Source organism: Monodelphis domestica, chromosome 1, assembly GCF_027887165.1.
Source record: "Monodelphis domestica isolate mMonDom1 chromosome 1, mMonDom1.pri, whole genome shotgun sequence".
NCBI lineage: Eukaryota > Metazoa > Chordata > Mammalia > Didelphimorphia > Didelphidae > Monodelphis > Monodelphis domestica.
The window spans coordinates 153,551,480-153,578,944 of record NC_077227.1 but is presented as its reverse complement, the minus strand read 5'-3'; the positions used below and the strand labels follow the sequence as shown (position 1 = coordinate 153,578,944).

The 27,465-nt window shown below is 33.4% G+C and overlaps 1 protein-coding gene across 2 annotated transcripts in view; it reads right to left on the bottom strand.

The window, feature by feature from the left end:
- The window catches only part of USP3 (ubiquitin specific peptidase 3), a 111,957-nt gene that overhangs the window by 9,702 nt on the left and 74,790 nt on the right, over positions 1-27,465 (bottom strand). For both annotated transcript variants that reach the window (XM_001366215.5, XM_007479546.3), the window contains exons 6-14: positions 20,989-21,071; positions 19,834-19,947; positions 19,211-19,324; positions 10,150-10,296; positions 7,479-7,585; positions 7,233-7,313; positions 795-913; positions 342-455; positions 98-165 (exon numbers count right to left, since the gene is read on the bottom strand). In XM_001366215.5, the coding sequence (XP_001366252.1) occupies positions 98-165; positions 342-455; positions 795-913; positions 7,233-7,313; positions 7,479-7,585; positions 10,150-10,296; positions 19,211-19,324; positions 19,834-19,947; positions 20,989-21,071 (947 nt within the window). The remainder of the gene's footprint in view (positions 1-97; positions 166-341; positions 456-794; positions 914-7,232; positions 7,314-7,478; positions 7,586-10,149; positions 10,297-19,210; positions 19,325-19,833; positions 19,948-20,988; positions 21,072-27,465) is intronic.

The window sequence follows — 27,465 nt, the reverse complement described above, 5'->3', positions numbered from 1 at the left end:
AGAAACTGGACAAAAACATCAAAATTCATACAACACAAATACTTTTCATAGCTCTAAATTCTGTGTCTACTTCCATTAACAGAGTCTCAATACTCACCCTGAACCATGATGCACAACAACTGCGGCAAGGTCATAGAGACAGCTTTCTGGACCACTATTCTCAGGCTTTAAAATAAGGGAAAGAAAACACATTCTTAGGATTAAACTGCCACCAGTAATCAATTAAACCAACATGACAGCTTTCTCTATCCACCTTGCCCCTGACTTTACAGTGAGATTGCTGGTGTTAAAAAAAAAAACCTAAAAAACAAACAATGATATTTTAATATAGGCCACCTTACCTCCAATAAGTAGCATTTCATGTCTAGGCCTCTCAGGGGAAATTCTACATATGTATCAACCTTGTTTCTTAGATATGCTGTCCAATGAAACCTCTTCAAATGTAAGCATAGCACCTGAATGACAAAATAGAGTAAGAAAAAAGGACAAATTTTCATAAAAATTTCATTCATTTTTAATGAAAAATCCAATGTCTGGTTCTGATGTCCCTCATGGAATCACCCATGATTCATTAGTTTCTTTCCCCCAGTTCTAAATATTTCAAGTATACAATGGCTGGAATGGGTATGAGGTTGGGAAAGGGTATAGCTTCGACTAAAAAAACCATGGGCCAATCCTGAACACTTTCCAAAGTCTAGCTTATGTTAAAAGTAGGATTTACTAAAATGAGCTTTTTGGGTTAACAGTTTTAATGATTCCTCTTTCATGAAATTTCATGGAACTCTGGTCTTTACCTTTGGTAATTTTTGAATCCAAAATTTTTTGGTGGATTTCTGTTTCTTTTTGCATTTGTGGCACATATACAGTTCTGTTTCATCAAGTTCTTCCAAGTCTGTAAAACTACGAAGACAATCTAAAAAAGAGATTTATTTCAAAAATGTTAAAATATGGAGCCTTTCATAAAAATTTCATCTGGATACTTCTAGGAACAGTAAATCATGCCTTGGGCCTAAGCTCACCTTAATTTTTATGGAAAATTCCGAAAGTAATTTCATCACTAACTTATACTGTTAAAGGAAATATCTCCTTCATTTTACTTTATTTACTGGAGAAGAGTGCTAGAGAGTTCGAGTGCTTTTAAAGGCAGTGCTGTTGGAGGCTACATATGTAAGTTAACATTATTTATGTTATATTTTATTAAACATTTCCCAATTATAGCTTAATCTGGTTTGGGTCAGACTAAGGACTTTTGTGGGTATGAATTAGAAACCATTGCCTTAAGGTCACAGTTTGTCAAGCTGATGCTGACAATTAAAAAAAAGGTTCTTATTTTTATTGATACTTCTTGATTTTCAAATCACTTTTGTTTCTTTTTTTTTCTCTTTCCTTTTTCTACCAACCTCCTCCTCACCAATTTGAAAGAAAAAATAATCAAATATACATGGACAAGCAAAACAAATCTCCACATTGACATGTCCAAAATATGTCTCACTTGGCATCTTGAATCTATCACCACTCTGTCAGGAGGTGGGGAGAATAGTCCTCTGGAAATGCTGATCTTTGAATACTGTTGTCAAATTACTTCGAAAACCCACAAAAGCCTTGCTTAGGGGAATTCCTTTCTGAAATCATTAGACAAATTCAAATTTCCTGAAGCACTATTTAATCTCTCCAAAATTATAATCGAGGGATATTAAAGTCTACCACCTTTTGAATTCCTCTCTGTTACTACTGTACAGAGATCCTTTACTCCAGCTAGACTAGTTTACTCAATCCCTCAGACATTTCAACTATTTCAAACTATTATCATTTTTCAAATTCCTTTGACCTACCTACTCCTGCCCTGTTCTTGCCCATCTATCTAGATGAAGTCCAGTTCAGCTCCCAACTTCTTCCAAGACCACTCAAAATGAGTAATATTCCTCCTTCTAAATGCAATTATTGCCTGTGCCATTAATATACTAATTTTATACCACTTTATGGTACTGCTTATATTATTTCTCTCAAGCGATTTCACTTTAGAATGTGTATGACTTGTCTCTCTAATTCATTTTGTAATTTCTATGGAAGTAAGAATTTCATGCTATTTCCTTGTATCCTTAGCTTGCAAATACATTAAGAACTATTGAACACAGTAGGTGTTCTAGAAATGTTTTAACATTCTCAAATATAGCTCTCTTCCAAATTAGGGGAGGTTCTGAAATGATACTTATTCCTAAACTTTATGGTTCCAAGGCTACGCTGACTGATGGTTCCCTCAATAAAAAGTACACCAAATTCTATTTAGCCCTTTATTCTGCTAAACTTCTGATTTGTATTTTTCTTCTGATTAACTACTTGAGCATTGTGGCACCGTACCTATGAGGGAAAACAACAAAAGGGAGAATATTTGTTATATCATGTTTAGCGTAAGTGGAAGTCTGGCCAAGAGCTTAAATGGTTGGGAAACTGAGGTACAAAATAAAATAGGCACACCTTTCTAAAATTCCAACATAGTAGTTAAAATCAACTGATAAATTTTAAATAGCCCTCACTGAACTCAATGTGTTTCTTTTCCCTTCCCTAATATTTGTTCTTCAGGCATAATATAAAATTAGTTTTCAATAAATAACATTTGGATAGGAAGTTGAAACGATGTTTTTCTTTCCAATTCAATGGCATTAGGAATTAAGAAATTAGTATTTTCTGACCCCAAATAGGTTTAAGTATTTCAAGTAAAAGCTGCTGTTTATGCTATAAATAACAAACAGATTGCAACTTCAGATCCTGAAGGTCAAGGAAAGTCAGGTCAGCATTAACAAGTTATACTGGAAAATGTCATGGCTTTGTTTTTCTTTTTCTTTGTAGCTTTCATGATGGGCGAATGGAATGGAGGGAGAGAAGAGAGATTTTTGGCAATTAAAAAAATTAATTAAAAAATAATCATTTAAAACAAGTAACAAAAAAGAAAAGAAAATGGCCTGCACTCTGGCATCAATAGTGATTTTTAGCTCTCAAAGACCAGGGGTCATCATGTGTTATGTTTTCTTTGTACAGATTCACAATGTCTGCTGTGGTATAATAGGTACATCTGCTATAGATCTAAGCTACATGTGACCTTTTATAATTGTCTGGTATTGTTACTGAAATACCAATGAAACTAAAGTTCTTTAGAGCAGAAATTATTTTCTTTAATCTCTCATCTAACATGTTGCTTTATGTACACAGTAAGTGCTCAATAAATATTTGCTAACTGATTTCTGAGCACATGGTAGGTTCTAAAAAGCTTGCTTCCTTTGCTTTCAACCCAAAGGTTTTTCTGAAGACTTTCTGAAGAAAAATGAGAAATCCTGGCTCCTGTACTTCTACTTGGACAGAAACATGGAATTTACTTACTAGTTCAAATCTAGTATCTAAAATCTTATTTTTATTGATAGTTTATCACCATCATTTCCAAATATATCTTCTTTTCTTTCCCTTTTCTTTGTAATAAGAACAAAAGGATGCCAACTTAAAGACATAAAATCAGATAAAATTCCCCACAAGTCAAATGTTGATAATCCATACTAACAGACTTCAACGAGACACAGTTAATTCAATAAGTCCTTCCATTTTTCTTTGGAGTTAATGATGCAACTTTGGAAAGTATAGCTGCTTTTTTAATTGTATTTTGTTTGAGACTAAAATCGGTCTTCAGTCTCTGAACATACTGAAGTCTTTTATGGCAAAACAGTAGAAAAATCCATTTGCCACAGTTAATCCACAGGATGGATAATTCAGCTTCAAATATTCAAGGGATGACTGAATTTAATTAAATTCCATTTGAAAACTATTATATGACTACCATTCAGGGCTTCACTCCTACTCTTTAAAAAAGTATGTGAACTCATATCTGTGTATGTGCAGAAGATTTACAAAATGTTTCCCTCACAACAGCTCTGGGAGATAGGGAGTGTAAAAATATTACTATTCTTAAAATTATAGATGAGGAAACTAAGGCCAATCTGAATTTCAGAGAAGTGACTTTCCCTAGCTAATAAAGAATTCTAATAAATAAAAAAGTTAATAAAATTTTTGTTCCAAGTTGTTTTTTTCCTACCATTTTAAATATTACTTATCACTCAAGAAAATTTCATTACTGAGACAAGAGTTCCCTACTCTTGCAGACAATGGTAGAAGCAATCTCCAATTTCTCGTTTTCTCTTTTGTCTCTAAGCATAAACTGTAATGGCAACATAACATTGGTTTCTGCTACAAATCCCTAACCACTGTTATGATTGTGTACTGAGGCTGAGATCATAAGAGCTTTCATGAGTGAGTTATTGTTGCATCATGTAAAAAGTTTTAGTCTTAGGGGAAGGGAGGGGTTATAGAAAATAAAAATAGAATCCTTCAAGTCAATTAATAATAACAATTATTAAATGTTTACTATATGCCAAGCACTATGCTAACTCTTGGGGATACAACAAAAGGTTCAAAGAATTTTCTGAAATATCTTTCTTTTGATCCCCCCCCCCCCCGACAAATATAAGAAGGAAAATTACTGTTACATGATGCAAATTAAAAAACAAAAAACCAAAAATCCTTACCTTCTGTCTTGAAGCCAATACTGTTTAATGGCTCCAAGGCAGAAGAGTGGTAAGGGCCAGGCAATGGGAGTCAAGTGACTTGCCCAGGGTCACACAGCTGGGAAGTGTCTGAGGCCAGATTTGAACCTAGGAACTCCAATCTCTAGACCTGGCTCTCAACCACTGAGCTACTCAGTTGCTACCCTACATGAATGAAATTTTGATTAAGATTCCAATTTGATGAACACAAAAGGCATAAAATCAATCAGCAAGATATTGACCAAGGAAAGGAATAAATGTGTGCCAGGCACTGTGCTAAGGACTTTACAAATAGTATCTGATTTGACCCTCACAAAAAACATGGAGGTTGGTGCTGTTATCCCCATTTTATAGTTGAGGAAACTGAGGCAAGCAAAGGGTATATAACTTGCCTGAAGTCACATACCTAATATATACACATGAAATAACAGAATGAACAAACAACTATGTAGTCAAATTGATTTATCAATGGCATTGTCAATTGGGTGATCACCAGAATTCTCATTCCTTCCCTACTTATGGATACTTGGAAACTTCCTCCCTTCCTCATCCACCACCTTCTTGCTGCCTCTTATCCTTTAAACGATCTTGTGTGTGTTGCTATGCTAAAGAAAGGCAAATAAAAGGACCATTCACTGTTGCAATGCTGTGGCTTCCGTAGTCACTGTGCCCTGCTGGAATCTCATTGAAGAGCAGGTCTTCACATAAATGCATGCTCACATGTGGTACCTGGGTTCTATAAAAATATAGCTATACTTCTGTGTGGTATCTTGAGATCACAACCACCATTTAAGAATGTGGAATTTCAGCATGTTAGATGCATTTCAAGTTCCCAACTGATCATGTAACTTTACTGTATAAATGGAGGCTGCCTATATTCAATAAAGCCCTAACCTATAATCTTAGGCAGAATATTTCATTACTTCATTACATAAAATCATCCACCAAATTTATCACTAAATTCCTCAATTTTGTTTTCATCTGCTTTCTTAAGATACGATCAAACAAAATTTATGTTGGATCATTATTAAGTCTTAGAAATCACTTTCATGTTTCTAGATCAAAGAATAAAAATCTAATGTGATTTTAAATGAAATTTGTTTACTTTAAAAGAGCCTACCCATTCCCACCAAAATCTTGGAATTTTGCATATATATGTGTATATATGTGTTTTTTTTCTCTCTCTCATAGTATACATGTGTTTTCTCTCTGTCTCTCTCTTTTCTTGACCTCTTCTCCTAGGCAGAGGTGTACCGTTGGTGATGTAGGGAATAAGGTCAAAGTACCAATTAAATGTAGTCATACACATAGTTATTTTGGCCTCAATTCTTAAACTAGTCATGCACTGAAATAGTCTTAGAAAATTACTACCACTTAGCACCAGATGTGTAAGATTTTCTGTTTTTGTTTGTTTGTTTGTTTTAAAAATGTATGAACTATCTCTCTCTCTCTTTGTTGTACTGGTAAGGGACAACAATAAGGAACTTTGCATATACTGGCAGACACAGTTTATGTATTGGTTAGTTTTTTCTCAATTGTCTTTGTGCTCCCTTTAGGAGGGAAACAAGAGATATATATACTTGGAAATAAGTGAAACTTTCTGTTTTTGTATCCTGTAATATAGGGGTATGTAGGTGACAACAGTGGACATAGTACCAGACCTAGAGTCAGAAAAACTTTCTGAGTGTAAATTTGGGCTCAGATACTTCCTTACTCAGTGTGATCCTGGGCAAATCAATTAACTTTGTCTGCCTCCGTTTTCTCATATATAAAACGAGCTAGAGAAGGAAATAGCAAACCACTCTAGTATTTTTACCAAGAAACTCACATGGGGCCAGGACACAACTGAAATGACTGAACAACATCCTAAAACATGTAGAAGTAAATGAATGATTGTTCTTTATTTTCCTTCCTCAATAGGAAGTAAAAATGTTCTCCATTACATTATAGACAATTGGGTGCAAATGTCTGGTGTCTAAAAATGAACTATGTTCTGGCCTCTGTACCTTTGCTTATGCTGTTCTCCAAAGCCATGTCACTGTGTTCTCCCAAACCAATCAATTCCTGACTATCCTTAAAGCATCATTCAAATTTCAATTATTCCAAAAACCTACCTTAATCTTACTACCTGTCCAATTGTTAATATTGCCTAATGTTGTTGGTACTGACCTCCCTCTTCAGGAGTATATTTTTTGGGTGTCTAATATACTTTTCTGTTACTGTGTATTATAGCTTTCTATGTATGTGTCTTCTGCTATTTAGCTGTAAGTTCAATGGGGGTGGCATTCTTACCTAAAATTTGTAACTCACCCAGGACTTAGTACACAAAATATGTATTTGTAATGTTTCCTTAATGTATATTGTTCCACTTTACCTGGAAAACTATTTCTGTTACAGACCTTAAAATTTAGAGACCTTGTTTTTTTTTTATCAGTAACATAAAAAAGAAAAGGGAAAATGTTTCAAGATGTAACAAAAAGAAATACAAAATGGGTTTTGTTGAGGTACACAACTTGATTATGAAAATAGCCACATATTAACCAGGTAACCCACAGGTCCCAAAGGTTAAAGAAATAAAACAGATTTTCACATGGTCACATACAATAAACATCCAGAGAGATGTCAAAACAATATAAGTATCCTTACCTCGAAGTGAACACAATGGCCCATTTTCTTGGTTCTTAGAACGCTTGTTCCTGAACTGACTTGGAATATCTAACGAAAGGTCTTAAAACAGGAAAATCAGTTAAAATCATATTGGCCTATTTTTAAATCATTTTAAAAAATGATTTAAAATTTAAAAAAAATTTTAAATCATCAATCTGAAGATTTTTTTCAAAATAAAGATGTCATAAAAATAAAGCATCAATAACCAAAAACCAAATATCTTACCAAGAAATGGATCAAACTTTCTAGATTCTGTCCCACATATTAAGCAGTTAACTTCATTTTGAAGAATGCCTCCGAATATAGCTGTGACAACTGTAGAAGCTCCATTTCTAAGAAAATCATCATATGAGAAAATATTTTAATCACAAGGTCTATACTATTTCTTTAGTAGCACTAAACAATAAACATTTTTAAAATGATTCATTTGAAACAAGTTTCTCCATGATGATATTGGCTGTGATTTTTCTTTTTCTTTTTTTAGTTCTAGGATAGGAATGAAGGGAATAAACCATGATAGGTTTTCATTAGTCACAATTAAGGCCTTTTAAGCCACTGTTACTGAAGACACAAGCTAAACTTAAAAAGTACTGCTATATATAAGTACTACTATATGTAAATTAAGTTTTTTGGATATTGTTTACAAAAAAATCCCCCCCCCCCATTTTTAAGGTAGTAATGAGTGACTTTCAGGCACAATAAAGATTGTAAAAGAGCCTTCAAGTAGCTTTCATTTTGACATAAAAAAATGCAAATTGGCTTTTAAAAAACCAATAGGACATATTTGTCCTAATGAAATTTGAAAAACAGATATAATATAGAATCTAGAAGGCATGATATCCATTTGCCCTTGCTGTTTACCAGTGCTATGTACAGAATGGGCATATAAAAAATAAAGATTAACTATTATAAAGATATCTGAAAAGAGAAATAGAAAAAATTTAAATGATGTCCTCTCATGTTGCTACTAAAAAATCATGTTAGCTTCATTTAGAGATCAAATAAATTGTATTTTACTGTCCATTTAAATTTGCTGTTGTTCTTCCCCTTCAAAGACAAGAGCAAAGGCTAGAATAATTTCCAAGTTTTCGCTCGAATTTATATTAGATCCATGCAGCATTACTAGGTTTTAGTATACCATGATTTTAAATACTATTCAAGTTAAACAGTAAAACCAAAAAAAGTTTTCATTACAAATGTACACTAAAAATGTTAATTTTAAAATGACTAATTTAAGTAACACTTCTATAGAACCAATAGATAATGATTCTGTGTATAAATGATATTCTACTAGCTTAAATACATGTTAATAAGTGAATAAAACATTTCCTACTCAGTAATAGGAGCAAGTCCTATACCTGTGTGTTTAAATGCACTATACAGTTTATTATTAGTAAGGCAGTTGTGTCCATTCTCAAGATATGCTGTAGAGAACAAATTTAGCTTTTGTACATTTTAGGTGCCATGTTTTAAGATATTCTAGTTAATAACTAAAATATTGTAACTTATAAAATGAAAAAAGTATCAGTAGAATGCAATAGAAAGGCAGCACTGTTTTTTGTGAGAACTTATAAATTGGTTCATCCCACTACAAAATGATGATGCTCGGGGAGGCCACATTATAGGGAGCTGTCACTATCTCTCCAATTTGTCTTAGGTAGTTGACTAAACATTATACTGAAGTGTTTTGATGTTAGGCAGGAGTTTCTAAAAAGAAATACATTAATAATTATAAATTACAACAGTTAAGGCAACAATGTGGGGCAGGACATAACTATGGATTTCCTATATAAAATAAAAATACTATAATGTACATAAAATGCATTATATTTATATCACTGCTCTTTGTATATATGTATAAATATGCTGCTTAAAAATATACAATTCATTTTCTCACACCCAATAAAACACTGAATGTAAATATTATTGAGGAGATAAGTCACCAGCACCTTCTTTTCTAAACTAGAATTTCGATCGGGGGAGCTGCAAATCTAGGTATTACAGACTATAATGAACTATAATGGTCCATTCCTATAGGACAGGTAGCCAGCCATGGGAGGCTGAAAGTCGATGGAGGAATCCTACTTTTAACATTTAAAAAACAAAACAAAACTATACTCACTAACAAGGTGTAGAGAATGCTAGATGGGCAAAACTACAGTCACACCTATATACAACTTACCTTTCTTTCTCTGATGAGTTTAACTTGTAATCCCCTTTCCTGCACAGATCAGGACTGACAAAAGTCTCAAAAATTACAACATAAGAGGAGACTGCACATTGACCAAAATCCAGGCTGAAATGACTGTAAACATCCCTGCCTAAAGCAAAATAAACGTTTTGGTCTCAGTGCAGGTTTCAGTCTATCAGAAATTACAAGGGAAAACAATTCAAAATTTTTTCATGTTATGGATCAAGAAACACTTTTGAAAACTTACTGGTGCTTCAAGGTCACTTAGGGAATTGAACAAATATGTTTTAGGCAAATTCAAGTTCCAAAGTTGCTCAAGATTATGCTTTTAATTAGAAGTACAATTGGTTTGGGCATACAAAAAAATTCCATTCCCCCCAATTATCTTCACTATTATTTGGAACGATTTACAAAAGATCAACAAAAAACTGAATATACCCTAAACTTTTCCCCCCTAATTTTCAAATAATTTTTTACTAAGTTTCATTTAAAGCTCTCAAAACAAATAAATACAAATCCATTATCAACTTGTTCAAATGCAAGAAAAAAGACTGTTTTGGTATATTACTTTTAAAGAATTCAAATAAGTATTGTGCACAGTTTAAGCAAAATATTATCATTTTAAAATATAAAATCTGACCAGTATAACATAACATAAAGCCCTTCCAGGAACCTCTATAAAAAACAAGCAAACAAAAGTCTTACATGCAACATTTGTTACTTGCAGAAAGACTAGAATTCTCTTGCAGAATTACTGATCGAGAAACACCATTGAAGCCTCCCTGGAGTTCCAAGTGTAGATGGTCCAAAAGATAGCGCATAAATTCATGGGCATCCTGCTGCTGATAACCCCTTAAAGGAAATAAAAATGTTCAATAAATATGAGGACTTTATATGCCCAGACCAGTCAAGTGATGGGCAAGGCAGGTTCTATTACCCAAATCAAAATAGTTTCACTACAAGAATAAATGTTGTTTATCTACAATTTCATATCTTATCCTATGAGAGACATTTAATTCCAAAACACTAGTGTAAAGACAATTTTGAAACTAATGGCTTTAGATTGAAAGATGTTGGTTTAACCTGCAAATATTGACTTAAAGGAATCTTTAAAAAAACATCATAGCCAAGAGTTTCTATGACTCTAAACATATCCCAACTAATAATACAAAAGAAAATCTATTTTTTGGAAATATTTTTTAAAAGTGTTCACACATATGCAATCTTTCTCCAATTACAAATATCAACACTTGACTTTGAAAAATGGATACATACAACACCTTTCATATATGCTCTCTCATGTGAACTTTGTATTAAACCATAATGTTCTTATACTGATAAAGAAGATCATTTAGAGACAAATGAACAGCAATGAATACTGACAATAAAAATAAGCTAGAAATCAGGAAAGTTCTAGAAAGCTAGTTAGTTAGAAACCTCTATCTCTTTGCATGTAATATTTTAATGGAATTCAGGAGAGAAAGGACTTCATGTAATAGACTGCTTAATTCACTTTTTAACAGAATTTTGTTTGTCTATGCTCTAAATGTCTTAAATGATAGTTTTCTTAGCAAAAAAATTCCATAATCAAGATTTCTTGCCACCAAAGAATTTCTCTCAATATTTTTCTCACTTAATTCCTAAGTTCCACTTTTTACTTGGTGAACTATGATAAATAAGTCCCATAGGTCGTAATAGTCATCATTATTCATTTACCAACTATTATCTTGACATTCCCCCTAAACTTTTTCATTCACAGTTAATTTAGTCTGAACTGACAAGAAAATATTTTTTTAAATTATCATAAAAACCAAAATTTGTATAGATATTCTATTGATTTTCTTTTTATATAACTAAATGGAAATCAACCTCATGTTTAAATACTAGCTACTTCATCTTTTAGCATTTTAGATATGTAAAAAATTGTTCTGTGCTACTTTAAAAGAGTAAGCCTGGGTTATGATCTCTTAATACTCAACACATACTTTAAATATTATTTTGTATTTAGATAAATTTTCATTCATGATTTATAATTTCTTTTAAATAATATGAATTATGTTCTTAAAACCAGAATGTGTTTTCCATATACTGTTTCCTATTTAAGTTCCTTTCCACACATAAAAATACTTTATATTCTAATATTTTCCTTGGCATTTAAAAGATGATTGCATGGAAGGATAGACCCACTCTTTTTTTTTTTGTAAAAGTCGACTAATACTTGCATCTACTGCAGCTTATGTCATTTAACTAAAAAATACAAACATTACTCATTTTTCTCTAGGTGCTAGTGAACTATACTGGTAATTTTGGGGTGGGGGTATTTGGTGACAACCAAAGGATCATTTACAAAATTTTGATCAATGAAAATCTATGTAAGAAATTTAGCACATTGGGGAGATTCAACAAGTATTTCTTAATATATTACACCAACAAAATTCATAATCCCCCCCCCCCATAATATTCTAATTGGGTTTCTGTGAAGACTTTCCAAATGCTCAATTGCATTTTCAGAAGGGGAAAGGGGCATAAGGAAGGCTTACAATAAGAGAAAAGGGAAAGTTTTCCTTATTCAATGATAATGTTTCCTTCACAAACAATTGCTGCTATGTCACCCATGGAGCCTTTTGTCAACCAGTGATGAAATGGATTTTAACGGAAACAATAGCTATCTTTAAAATAAAATCAGAGTTCAGGCCCACAGGAAACAAACAGAATGGAAACTCAGTGGGTTTGAATTTTAGTCACTTTAATACTTTTAATTGTTTTAAACTTCAAAAGTCTCATCCTCCATATGCCTCACAGCTTCCTCAATGACAATAAATTTAAATAGTAATGATATCTCATAAGAGAAACTAAAAAAATAGTAATAAAAAACTTCACATCTATAAAAGGCTAGATAACAAAAAGAAAATATGTCCCTCTACTTAAGGGCAAAAGACTGAGTATAAGAAGTACATAGTTGAAATATGTGGGAGATAGATGGGCAAAGTATTGTCTTCTCACAAATGACTGTTGAAATGAAAAGAATCCATATAATGTACTTCATTAGGACAAGGAACCTTGTTGATACCAAAAACTATTACCTTTTATTTTCTGGAATGTGAAAGACAGATAAATTCAAATAGCAAGACAAACACCACAATGTCTAGACACACACAAGTACTTGTGTGACATCACAACATGCATAATAGTGACATATACCTGTGCACTATTCTCCGTGTTTTAGTAGTATCAGTACATAATCTGTAAAATGGCAAAGACCAATAAGGAAAATGATATGCCTGTGCAAGAGCAAGTTGAGTCACTACAGAACAAATGTTCCAAAATTGCTGGGATGTACGTGAACTTTAGGTTTTGTTAAAGGTACTAAAAATCCTTAACATTTACAAAATCTGATTACTTTGAAAAATCATGACAAAACCAGTATGGCTTAAATTAGCTATGCGATCAATGTTGGGTTTTTCCAAGGAACACAAAATTCAAAGTGAACTTAGTTTACAGACACACAGACACACACACACACACACACACACACACACACACACACACACACACACACACACACGATAGGAAAAATATTGAATTAAAGTGTTTAAACTGAAAATGTTTAAAAATCCAAGCTCCCAGAATTTCATATGATATTGTTTTTAATCCTCTTTTCTAATAGCAGCATGGATTGAAAATCTACATGTTATACTTGATGATGATGGCCTAGAATCCTATACAACAAAAACAACGAGCAAATATATGTATTAGATTTCAATCATTCAACTGATTGAATTCATTCATTTGCCATTTTAAGTGTTGCATTTCTTCGCCATGATATGCAAACAACATGGGTTAAGATGGCAGTGTAGAACAGTGAGATCTCTTCCAGAGCTGGAAAATGAACCAGATCAAATCAAGATGGGGAAATTCAAGACTAGGTCACAGAGTTGTTTTCCTGACCCCATTATACAAAGGGAAAGTGAGACAGCAGAGCAGAATTCCCAGGTCCATAGCATAGCACCTCAACAGGTACAGGTACTGATGGGCAGCTTTACTAACCAATATCCAGCTATAGACTAATATCTGTTCCTGGGTAAGGAGGCCCAAGAAGGTGCACTGAGAAAGAAGCAAGTAGCAGTGGTGTGCTTCTGAAACCTTCAGAGGAATAACCAGTGCAGCAATCTTAGATAGAAGGAGAGCCTTTGGTTTGATCCCTCTGAAGTAGCACAGCTTTCCAACTGGCTAATGGGCTGAGCCCAGCACCAGTCTATTGTTCAGACCAGAGAGGTATCAATCAGAATCTACCCTCCATAAAACCATTTTTGGGAATGCTGAAAACTTGCAAGTTCCCAGACTGAGCTGTCCCTGAGATCCTGGAACAACACAACATTCAATAGAGCAAGAAAATAAAAACAGGAACAGCTCAGACTTTCTCACCAGAAGTGCATAGAGTCAAGCTCTAATATCAAGTCCAAAGTCAGGAAGTAGTTTTTAATGAGTGAGCAAATAAAAAATTTTTTTTTCACTAAGAGCAAAGCCTCAAAGAAAACACAACATGAGCACAAGTTCTACTAGAATTCCTAGAAGAGATGAAACAGGAGTTTAAAAAGATATTTTTATCAATCAAATGAAAACACTAAAACAAAAAAAAAGGAGAAGAAAGAGCTTGGAAGAAAGAACTAGAATGAGTTAACAGTTTGTCACAAGATCTTGCCCAAGTAACAAACTTCCTGAAAATCAAAATGGAACAACTAGAAGTCAATGATTCCATGAGACAAGAGAAAAAAATGCTGAAACAAGTCAAGTAACTGAAAAAAATAGAAGAAAACAGAAGGTATCTCCTAGCAAAAAAAAAAAACAATACAAAACAAGCAAACAAACAAAAAACCCCTGGAAAACAGACTGAGAAAAAGACTAACAATCACTGGACTACCTGAATATCACATCAAAACAAGAGCTTAGATCTCATATTTTAAGAAGGCTTTAAAGAAAACTGTCTAGAACTCTTAGAATCAGAGAGCAAATCCACTGGTGATCTTCTGATACCCTCTTCTTCACTCCACCCAAGTAAAAACTTCCAGGTATATCAGAACCAAAATTCTGCAAGGAGTCAGAAAAAGAAAGAAATTAAGTACCTAATCTGTATAATTTAGCAGCCAACACCATCAAGAAACAAAGAGTTTAGAATGCCATATTCCAAAAGGAAAAGGATGCAGACTTATAGCCAGGTAAGACTTACTCAACAAGCCTGAATATAATCTTAAATGGAGAAAAATTCAATCTTTTTAAGAAAAAGAGAGGCATTCCAAACATTTTTCCTGATGAAAAGACAAGCCTTCAAACACCTCCTGTGTTTTATGAGAATCATAAAGAGGTAAACACTAATGAACAGTGATAAAGAACTAAACAAGGATAAACCGCCTACATTATTATTCTGGAGAGATCATAACTATGTCCCCACTGAACTTTTATCATGAGAGGTCAGAGTCTTAATTAGACAGAAGACCTGAGAATGATTCTATCTTTAAAAAATTTTTTTGAGTTCCAAATTCACTCCCTTCTTCTCTCCCCTCTCCTTGAGATAGTAAACAATTTGTGATTCTATCATATCTTGATGATCTTAAGAACAGAAAGAGAAAGAAAGAGGAATACATTAGGTGATAGGGAGAAAGTTACAGAAAATTGTCTCACATAATCAAAGTGTGCAAGTAGGCATCTATATACACAATGAGCGGGGATGGTGGGAAGCAGCTGACCCTTTTATCTCAAATTCATCTGAAATGGGTCAAAGGTGAAAAGAATAAACATGAACACAGTTGAGTATGAAAATACATCATACTCAATAGGAAGATAGGAAGTGGAACTGGTCAAACAATTAACAAATATTTATTAAAGGCCTACTATGTAGCAGGCACTATGCTAAGGACTGGAATACAAATACACACACACACACACACACACACAAGATAATTCCCACCCTTTAAAGAGCTTATAATCTAATAGGGGAAGACAAAACAAAAGGAAGCTGAAAAGCAAAGGTGATGAGGGTAGAGTAAAAGGGAGAGAAGGTACAAGACCTGGGGTATGGTGAAGTGAGAGAAGCCTCAAAGTAGTACAGCCAGGTAAGAAATGTGATGTCCGAGTTGCACTCTCCAATTAAAAGGAGGTCTGGAATTGGTGGGAGGGTAGTTAAGAGACGGATACTTTTTAAAAATTATATTTTTTGCAGATTACGTGTAGATACAATTTTTAAATAACTGTTTTCTGACATTTTTGTAATCCACATTCTCTTTTACCCTCCCCTCCTCATCCTTCTCTCTTAGAGATAGCAGACAATACAAGACATATCACATATACTAGAAATAACTTATGAAGGAAATGAAGTGAAAAACGGTTTGCTTCAATCTGCAAATACTTCAGTCTGAGAGGGATTAGTCTTAAGCAAAATTCACCCTATGGATATGCAAAAATACTTATAGCTTTTTTTGAGGTAACAAAAAATTATCATCTGATGGGGTGACCCTAAATTGAGATATCGCTGAACAAGTTATGGTATATAAATGTCATGGGAGTACTATTGTGCTGTAGGAAATGATGGAGACATTTTCAAAGAAAACTGGGAAGATTTATATGAACCGATACAGAGAAAATGAATAAGCCCAGGAGAAGAATTCATACTGTTTAAGCAATATGGTAAAGACAAACAACTTTGAAAGAATTAGGAATTCTGATTAATGTAATCACCAACCATAATGCCAGAGGACCAATGATGAAACATACTACTCATCTCCAGAGAGAGATGAAGAATTTGGTGTAGAATAAGATGTATTTTTTTGAATAGGGTCAATAAGGAAATTTTTGTTTGCCTATTATACCTGTCTGTATTGGAAGTTTTGTTTTCCTTTCCTTTTTAATTAGAGGTGAGAAGAAAAGGCAGATTTTTATTGATTTAAAATGAAATTGTAATACAAAACCAAACAAAAAACAGAGCATGGTATAACTTGCCCTAGAGAAGCTAACAATCCATATAGGAATCTTAAGCAAAATATAAACAGGTGGTAGATACTAAGTATCACTGTAGATACAGAGTACTCCAAAGCTCTTAAAACTTAAAACCTGCATTAAGAGTTTGGGGAAATTCTGTATAGTCACTCACCACTGGCTGGCCTATTGAAGGCTCAATTAAAAAAAAAAAAAGCGCTTCTTGAACAAAGGCACAGATACGAGTTGGGAAACAAGAGGTATGAATTACAACAAGACAAGCAGAATGATCCAAGACATTGAGGCAGAAAATATACGTAAGAAACAGCAAGATGATCAGTCTAGTCAGAGTAGCAAAGGGACCCAGATAATGAAGAAAGAGAACTGTGAATAGACAGGCACTGGGGAATGGAAGAAAACCATATGAGAAAATTATCCAGAGGGTTGCATATTATAGACTATGACAAGAAGAGAGTGGAGGGACACTAACAAACAGAATGATCATTTTGATGGTTTTTATTTCTAAAGCTGTTGACATTTCAAAGTAAAGATTATCTATTTTAAATAAAAATGTTTGTATTTCTACATAGATGTTGGATTTTTATAGACTTTTAAATTCAAACCAAGGAGTCAACTTCCCCAAATGGTTTCACAAACGAATTTAGAAAAAAGCTATCATTTATTTGCCTGAAAAGAAATATAAATAGAAATATAATTCATTAATTTGTTAATTGAGTTGTCATAGAGATGGAAGGCATACCTAAAATTCTTCTGGGATAAATGTGATGAGACATTTTTGGAACCCATTACTACATTAAAGATAAAGTTTCATCAAGCTTTATCCACAATGTAATAATAAAGAGGCCTGACACAGATAATTGGAAAAGAAAGAACAGATCTGGCCAAGAAGAAAATTATTCCTGTTATCATATAAAGCCCTATCAACTTCACCCTGGCATCCTATCTAATATTTCTTTATTCCTTCAAACAGTGAAATCGTGTTCATACACTGAACTATACAAACAATATCAATCTTGAAAACTATATCCACCAAGCTTTTTTCTCACCTGAAGAGCTGAGCCACAGGCAGACAGATGTAGGTGGGAAGTAAGTTTCTACAGAAGATGCAGGGCTGTGTCAGCTCCATAGCAGGAGGCCCCCACTCAATGAATATGATCACATTTTTGTTGGAATATATGGTGTAAAACAACACACTGTTAACATGTGGAGAAAATGCTAACCTTTGGGGCAAATTTATTTGGATGATCCCGGTAATTTCTGCATAAATTCCTTTAGAGATGACAGGCCTTGAAGACTTAGTATAAAGCTAATAACAAATCTAAAATAGCAATTTCTACTCTCATTCTGCCTTTTATTAAGTAACTAGAGAATCTGTATAAAATTAAGTTCTCTCAGATTAAAGTTTAAATGGCATGACATCTAAAAGAATTTCCATAGAAACAAAAGGTCTCATGATTGCTAATAAACACAGTGGTTGCTAATAAAACTGGTACCAGACATTTCTGTTATATAGAATTAAGGCAAGGATTTCAACATAACTTTATAATATTTAGGCAACAGTAAGGAAATGAGGTAGGATGTATGAAGAAGTTTCCCAATAACTCAAAATTTTAGAAAATAAATGTCAAAAATTGTTTTTACATTAACTGGGGAAAACAAAAAAATACACACACACACACACACACACACACATATACACACGTATAAAGAAATTTCTCACTAATGTCTCTTTTTAGGAAGGAAGAGACACACTCACTTCATTAAAAACCTAATAAGTAATGTATCTTCAAAACAAGATGAATAAATTCAGGAGAAATTGGCCACATTTTGAAAATAAAACACACCTAAAATACTGAAAATATGGTAGCTCAAATCTAATCTTGAGTACTTCTGGGGGAAAGAGGTTGAATTTATTTGTAACAGTGAAAATATGAATTCTGAGACAATTAAAACATGCAAAATCATTCTCATGCTTTTTATCCATCACTTGGACCTGATGAATAAAATTTCTTTCATTCCCAGATTTCACCTGAGCTATGTTCTGCCAAGAAATAAATACAGGTAAACCTCCAAGTGTTCTCTTTCTCAGAAGTAGTTCAAGTACAGGTCAAGTGCCACACTGTAGAGTTTTATTACTTAATACATGATGCAATGTAATGCAACTTAACTCAATAAATTCTAAGTGATTTCCAATAAATATTTAGAGTCTAAACTTTACAAAATTTACTAATGGCATTTATTTCTTTGTGTTCTGGAGTCATAAAACAATTGATAGATATTGTAATGGATAGACTTCTCATTATCATTTAACATATACTATGTTAAGGCTTTGTTAGTTTCAAATAAGTTACACCCAGTGTTATAAATACCCAAATTCAATGAAATGTTTGTCCTTTAAAAAAGTCAGTGCTTCCCTGCAATAAATACACATAAATGTGTATTTATTATATAATTATATAAATAATATCTATAAAATATATATATGAAAATACATATAAAATTTATATATACATAAAAAATAAAAATATATAATTATATAAATAATTACATTATTGAACCAAATAAAATTTGTTCTTTTAAGAAAATTTAATTTTTGCTTATTTCTAGAAACAAAAGTACATTACTAAAAATGGATTAATTTCTTGACCGAGGACATCACTTGAACTTAATTTCTTCAAGTTACATGAAGATTTCAGGAACAACTTCTAAAACTAGATAAATGTATTGGGCTCATTTTAAAATGGTTTAACTACTAATTTTATTAAATAGCACTTACCTAAAATTTGGCATGATTTTCCAAACAACATAAAATAAGGATTCTGGGCTAAATGCAGTTTGGCTGCCTTGCCATAAAGCACACAGTGTTTTTCTAAACTCTTCTACCAAGGAACTAGAAAAGCAGGAAAGAAAAAGAAAAAATATCATTACCTCTAAAAAAATGCCACTTTTAATCTAAAATTTCTACAAACCAAAAAACCAAAGCCCAAATCCCCGCACATCTGCTTTCTACTTTAACCATACTGAACAGAGGGTGCTTTCTCATATTTTTACTACGGGGCCAAATTTTTTCATTAGAATTTCACATTAGTTTTGATTACTTTTAAAACAAAGAGCTTTATATTTATTACAATCATTAATTTTATCATTCAAATAATACCAAAGCCTCTGCAGAGTGATAAACCCATTTTGCTTAAAAATAATTAAAGTATCACCCACTGAATGATTGTTAAATGTTGTAAAATAATGTGCAACTGCTTGCTATTTAAAGACACTTAGCAGCAATACTTTGAAAATTTCAACTGTGCCTATTAGTTTACATACTAAACTAAAAAGCATTACTAAAAGTCATTTTTTTCCTCTCCACTGAAAGCCAGAAAGAACATATTCCTATTAACTCACACATTGTTATCTCCTTGGCTCCTGGTGTGATAAGTCCGCCTTCCTGCTGTTTTCCCATTCCGTAATTCCACAGCTGGAAGTTCTTTGAAATAACAGCAAAACTGCTGAATATTACTGTTTTAAAAGCAAAAACAAGGAGGAAAAAATGTTTTGAGAAAAGAAATAATATAAGCCTGAGCAAAAAAAGCAAGTAGTGCATAATTTATATTTGACACTTGGAAATGTGCTTGTCAAATTTTTTTCTTTTGAATTGCCTATAATGCAACTATTTTTCATTAAGAAGCTTTATGTTTCTTCTCTAACAGTACAAGATTCAGGGTGGTAGGAATATTTCCTTGAGATGAATATACAAATTAATTAAAAGGAATCAGCATGTTTCAAAATACCTTTCCTCTATTTTTTAAATATCGCCATATATTTAGTCACTCTTCAATTTCCTCCCTGTCATAGAAACAATCACATTTTACCTCCTTTCAGCTACTTTACCCCAGTTATACTCAGTGAGAAATAAGTGATTTCTACTTTCCTTTAAAAAACAAACAAACAAGCAAAAAAAATAAAAAAATAAAATGAGGATTTGTAACAGCACCTTTCAACCCCTGGAATAGATTTTTAATTAGTAGTATAGTGTATCCACAAAATTATTCCCTTCCATGAAACTACATTTTCTCTGCAACTGAATTAAAAAAAAGAGTAATTTCTAAAAATTACTTCAGTGTCTGAATTTTCTTAGATATGGGACTCTCTAAGTAGAAAATTGTATTCACTGACAAATAATCTAAGAATCCTATACTCATATTTATATTACACAAATCAGAGAGGGAAGCTGAGTGGTGATTACAATTTCTTTAGTGGTTTTATAATTGGAAGTACCCTAGACAAAATTGAGGTCATTTTTAAAGGTAATTTAAAATTCCTCAAATGATTTCTTCACATGTTACTCAGCACAATACTTACTGGTAATCTTCTTGTCACATTATTTCTGATCTAGCATAGAAAGCACTCTGACAATTTCCTAAACATTGTCCAACACATATGGTCCAACAAGGTACTGAAATTTGCCACCTGCACACAATTTCTCTAATTTACATTGGACACAATGGGGAAATATAGAATGCTATATAGGATTGGGTTATGTTATTACTGTAATGTTACCTGAGTGACTGAAGAATAGCATTCATAAAACATGTGTTCCCCAAATTCCGAAGGCCAGTAGCACAAAGGGCAGTGGTACTTCCCTGCAAAATGGAAGCAAATAGTAAGAGATATCAATAATTGTAAGTAATAACCAATTGTTGCACAAACTATCATTTAAAAATAATATGTCAAATCAGAAATTGACTTTTCTATCTGGGGGTATTGGTCAAGCCAAACCTTTTCTTCTGTTCTACACAAGTTATACTGTCTTTTTTTTTTTTAATTTGGGGAAAAAAATGAACAAGGATTGGAAAAAAATGAGTAGGCATGTATAGACTACTGTGATTCTACCTCCCTGGAAGAAGTGCCCACATCAATGAGAAAACAAATTCACTAACATATGATAATATGAATTTGTTCAAATTTTGTGGACAAAAAGACATTAATATTCAAAACTATAGCCCCTTAAAATTATTACCAGAGCTTTGTTTTTATACATGTGATTACACAATTGTAAATCATATTATACTACTACTTCATGTTCTGTTTTTTCCCCAAATGTTATTTCATGTATATATTTCTAGGTATTGATATGATCTCCACATCCACAATTTTAATAGCCAAACAATATACCATATTATTATATCATAGACAGCTTGATTAGTTCTTTGTTGGACAGCTGTTTTTCCACAATCTCTGTTCAAATCACCTGGCTTTCTTTCTCTTAAATCCTTACCCCTTGTCTTAGAATGAATATTAGGTATTGGTTTTAAGGCAAAAGAACAGTTAGGATTAGGCAATGGGGGTTAAGTGACTTGCCAAGGGTCACAGAGCTAGGAAGTGCCTGAGGCCAGATTTGAACCAGGACCTCTCACCTGTGGCTCTCTATCCACTGAGCCACTTAGTTTTCTTTTGAGAACATTCCCTTGAGACATATACAACCAAAAGTAGAACTGCCAGGTCCAAGGGAATGAACATTTTTTACAGCTACTATTACAAAGTTTCTCTTCTGAGAAAAATATCCACTACCACACATGATATATGACTATTTTTCCATATCACCACTTAACTTTTTATTATTTTGATATATTTTCCCTCCACAAAATTCAACTCCAATGATTCATCATGGAATTAGAGGTCACTCTGTTCTCAAAGCCTATACCAGTGAAGCAGAAGCTCTAGTAAGTCTATTATGTTGAAAAGATAATGGGGGTGGTCCAAGTGTCTTTGAATCTACTTTCTTTTTACATTTAAATTTACTTGCTTAGTTAAAATACCCAGGTAACTGCTTCTCTTCTTCCCCTCCTTCCAGAAGAGAAGGCATCATTTGACAAAAAAATATATATTTTACATAAAACTGTCTTACTTATTTCTATTTATTAGTTCTTTCTCCAGAAGTGGACTTTCAGAAGTCATTCTTTAAATAGTATTTTTGTTAATATATACAATGCTCTCTTGGTTCTGCTCATTTTCACTCTTTATAATTTCATGAAAATCTTTCCATAATTAAAAAAATTAATGTCATCATTTCTGTATCTATTTTTTGAGAACCAGTCTAAGTAAGGTGAGGCTTATCAGCTTATAAGGTAGGTTGACTACATTAGGTAATAATAAATCGTTTGGCTAAGATCATAACTGCATCCAAAAATAAAACATGTCTGACATGATTGATTATTTGAAATGTCATGCTTAATCTTAATGATCACCTCCTTCCCTTTTAAATGCCCATGAACTATCTATGTAACTGAAATATCAAATTGTGTTCTTGAAACCCTCTACTCTTGGCAACAGAACCAAGTTTGACCTTGGGAAATGTTGAATAATAACAACACAGATTGTGTTTTGTCCTCAAATAAATATGGGAATTGAATTTAGTTCATTTCTGGACAATGGGTACTTGAATAAACTTATCTGCAAGAAAACTCAACTTACAAATGTTTGAACATAATGCATATTTATTACAACATGTAAGGAATAAAACTATTCACTCACCTCTGGGCTCATAGACATTTTATTTTAGCAAGGAAATAGGGTCCCTCCCTTTTCTGGTCTAGCTTTCCCATGCATATTTTATTTCCCTCTTGTTTTTGAATGATCTCCCTCCTTGCATTTGTCTTGGAATCTCCCTTACTCTATTCAAGTCACATGTTACCCTCCTATATATTTTTCCAAATCACAACCATTTTTAGTACTCTTCTCCCCCAAGTTACTTTGCATTGATTTATCAGTTTATCTACTGCTTCCTGCCAGGAAAATAAAAGGTTTTTGATGGTTGGGAATTGTTTTCTTTCTGGTTTTAGTAATCCCAAACCCAAGCAGAGTCTGACACAAAGAATATCTTTAGTAAATGCTTGAATTCCTCATGATTGGGTGGGGAGGGGTAGCAGTTGAGGAAAGTCCCTCTACCAATGCAAAATGGCAAAACTACTGCAACTTAGACTTAAAAAGCTGCCAGGGGCATTTAAATGTTAAGTAACTTGCCCATGGACACCCATTCAATATGTATACATTAGAATTGGAATCTGGGTTTTATTGACTTGAGGCTAGCTCTTTAAAGTATTACACCATAAAATACTGTGCAATCACATAGTATAAGAAAAAAAAAATAGCCAGCAAACCAGAAGACTTGAGTTTGAATCCCGACTGTTATTTAAGTTCATAGGATTATAGAGCTGAAAATGTCCTATAAGGTATCTGGTCCAATCCCTTCACTCTAAAGAAAACTTTTTAAGTGCAAAACAACACTGATATCTTTATTATAATTCAACTTTTCAATAGAAATCAAAGCATACTTCCTATATAGTTATGATCCCTTTATTTAATCCAACTTGGTTTTTAAATTACTCTCAAATATACTTAAATTTGTCCTAAGTTAACCAAATATTTAACATTATTGCCATTATTGTATATAGAATATTTCTTCATTCCTCTTATGACTATACCATAGGGGTACAACTGATTTTATAAGCTGTTCTCTAACACAATGAAATCTATGAAGGTAAGAACTATCCATTTCTCTCTCAGCACTTTAGTAGACACTCAATTGATGTTTTTCCAAGATCAATTACATCACAATGGTGATATCTTGATATCTCTTTTTTCTTTTAAGCAAAAGACATTTGCTTAAATCTGTCAGCATTATTTGCTGACAGATAAAGACCATATACTTTCAGGAAGTGCAAAATGCACCAGATGTTCCCCTCCCCCATACAAAAACTGGTGTTAGTACATGTCAAAGCAATGCTACACTTGTTTTGTTTTGTTTTTTGGCAAAGTGCTGTATTGTATTCAGTCTGTTTTATAAAACCAACCATTCATCTGTGAACCAATCAATATCAAAATTTTCTACAAAAACAGAAATTAGACAGTGAGTGGCTCAAGAAATTAGCTGCCATTTATGCATATTTCTCCTGAGACTTTGAGTCTTTCAAGTTGTTCAAATTTTCTGTGTATAGAAACACATTTACAAGGCACATGGTCCAACTGACAATACTTTTTAGTTACAAAATGTATTGTCTTGGGGATAAAAAAAGCTCTCCTAGGAGTTCATATTGGGCCTGACATGCTTTTATATAACAGAGATAACAAGTAAATTCCAGAACCTCTGAAGAAAAACAAACCAAAGGTGCCAGCAGAAACCCTTTCAGCACTTCATCCCAACCTCTCCTTCTAATGGCTTGATTTGTAAACAGCCATCCAGTTAGAAAACAAAAATCCCTTAAAATTCCAGTCAAAAAGCCAGGCCTAGAGATGGGAGGTCTTAGGTTCAAATCAGGCCTCAGACACTGCCCAGCTGTGTGACCCTGGGCAAATCACTTGACCCCCATTGCCTACCCTTACCACTCTTCTGCCTTGGAGCCAATACAGAGTATTGACTCCAAGATGGAAGGTAAGGGTTTAAAAAAAAAATTCCAGACAAAATACAGAGCATTATTTTATGGAGCATAACATTTAGATTTAAACCAAAACAAAAAAAAATACAATGTATATAAACTAAAAGAATCCCCAATGATATGCAACCATATATATCATCTTGCACTGAAGCTGCCTTTTCTGAAAGTAACTTCTCCCAACACAAAGACATTAAAACAGAGATGTCCTCCTAGCTACATGGGCCCTACCTTTCCTAGTTTTCAAACTGCTTAAACTGTGACATTTTATTTTCTAAATATAAAAATTTAAATAACATTTTAAACATACATATGGAAAGGGATGAAATCACCTTATCTAACTTAACTGCTGAAAAAGACCTTCAATTCTGGTGACCCAGTTCTACAAGAATTAGCAATGGGACTTTAAAAGTTGCAATAACATCAAAACAAACAAACAAACAAAAAAACTAGCCAATATAAGTGATGCAGAATTGCACAAAGTTGTCAGCCTTATTCTCTCTTCCAGAGTCATTGAAGTCCCAGTAGTAAGACAAAAGTCAGGATGAGTGGTGATGGTCCAGGATGTAGTCGATAATCTTGATGTCTTCAATATCTGATCAAGCTCTTGTTTCTTTGTGTTTTAGTATATCAACTGAATATTCAACTTATTCCCTGCTTTCTATGTATGCTCCTATTCATTGACCTAACAGTAATAAAAATTCTTAAGAATCTTAAGTACCTTAAGTAATTATCTGAGTAACTTCCTATCTAGTAATCAGTTTAACTCCATTGATTTCTATATATGTTAAGTACTTTAAGTACCTTAAGTATCTATTATATCATAGATATCTTAAGTATCTTAGTTATCACTTTCTACTGTACGAATATTAGTTTAACTCCATTGAGCCTCTGGAGTTTTTTCTTTTCTGTTAACCTTTTTAACATTGAAAAAAAATTTTAAGCTCTGGTCTTCTTATCAGGAATGTTTGGAAGTCCTCTATTTTATTAAATGTAAATTTCTTCCCATGAAGTATTACACTCAGTTTTGCTAGGTTACATGATTTTTTTATCATAGTCCTAGATTCTTTTCCTTTAAGAACATCACCTTCCACACCTTCTGGTCCCTTAAGGTAAAAGCTATTGGGATCTGTGTAATTCTCTCTACGGCTCCACGATATTTGATTTTTATCCCTGGCTATTTGCAGTATTTTCTCTATGGCCTGGTAGTTCTGGAATTTTGCTGTAATAGTCCAGGAATTTTTAAATTTGGATTCTCTTTCAGGAGGTGATCAATGGATTCTTTTCATTTCTATTTATTCCTCTTGTTCAAAAACATCAGGGCAGTTCTCCCTGATAATTTCTTGCAATATGTTGTCCAGGCTCTTCTTATGATCTTGGCTTTCAGGCATTCCAGTACTCCTAGATCTATTTTCCAGGACAGTTGTTTTTCCAGTGAGATACTTGAGATTTTCTTCTATTTTTTTCATTCTTTTGAATTTGTTTTATTGTTTCCTGATGTTTCATGGAACCATCAGTTTCTACTAGTCCAATTCTAATTTTTAAGGAGTCATTTTCCTGGTTGTGGTTTTGTTCTTCCTTTTTATAAGTTACTTTCTTACTTGAGGTTTCATACTTCCTTTAAGGTCTCTTCATTTCCTCTCAAAAATTTTCTTCTACCTCTATTGCTATTTGATTTATGATCCTCCTTTGAAGATCTTCAAGGAGTTCATATTGGGTCTGACATCCTTTTATATTTTCTTTTAAGGTTTCATACATTTCCATTTTTGCACTGTACTGCTCTTCTCTTCTGAGACTATATTTAAATCTTTTGTTGCTGAAATAAATTTTCTAGGGTCAGACCTTTTCTTTGTTGTTGTTTTTTAGCTCAGTTTGGGATGCTTTTTTCATGACCCATGCTTATGTGCTGAAGCTCAACTCTGTTCCTAGTGAGGAGGGAGTGCTACCCTGAGTTTGTACTGTGGTCTATTCTGGTACCTAGGGTTGGCTGGGCTGCCTCTTAGATCATGGGAATGAGCACTTCATAGGAGAAGTCTGGCAGGCCTGCTCTGGAGAGGCCTGCAGCTGTTCAATCCAGTTGCCACTTGTGCTGAATCACATGGGGTTCTGTCCTCTTTCACCCAAACTAGACCTTGTTGGGCTGTGCTCCTTCTCCTACAACTTTTACCCAAGTTCTACCCTAATGGGTTGGACCACATTCTCCCCTCCTAACCCAGTAAGAAGCATCCCTCCATGCTGGTCTGGCTGGGGGCATTGCTTCACCCTGTCTTCTTTTGGTTCTGCTATTCCAAGATTTGTTTTGTCTAGAGGTAGGTTAGGTGAGCTCAGAGCTCAGAGCATTCCTTCCTCTGATATCTTGGCTCCTGGAAATGGAAACTGACCAAACTCTAAAAGCGCCACCAAACCCACTTTAGCCACATCAGGAAAAGAAAACCAAAACAAAAAGACAAAAACAAAAAACAAAACAAAACAAAACAACCCCCCCCCCCCAAAAAAACAGTAACAACAAAAAACAGAGGTAGAAGGAGAGTTTGTTCACAGTAAGAGCAAGGGTTCCAAAGGCTATAATAGAACTGGCTGAGCTGAATTAGAAAAAATTGGGGAA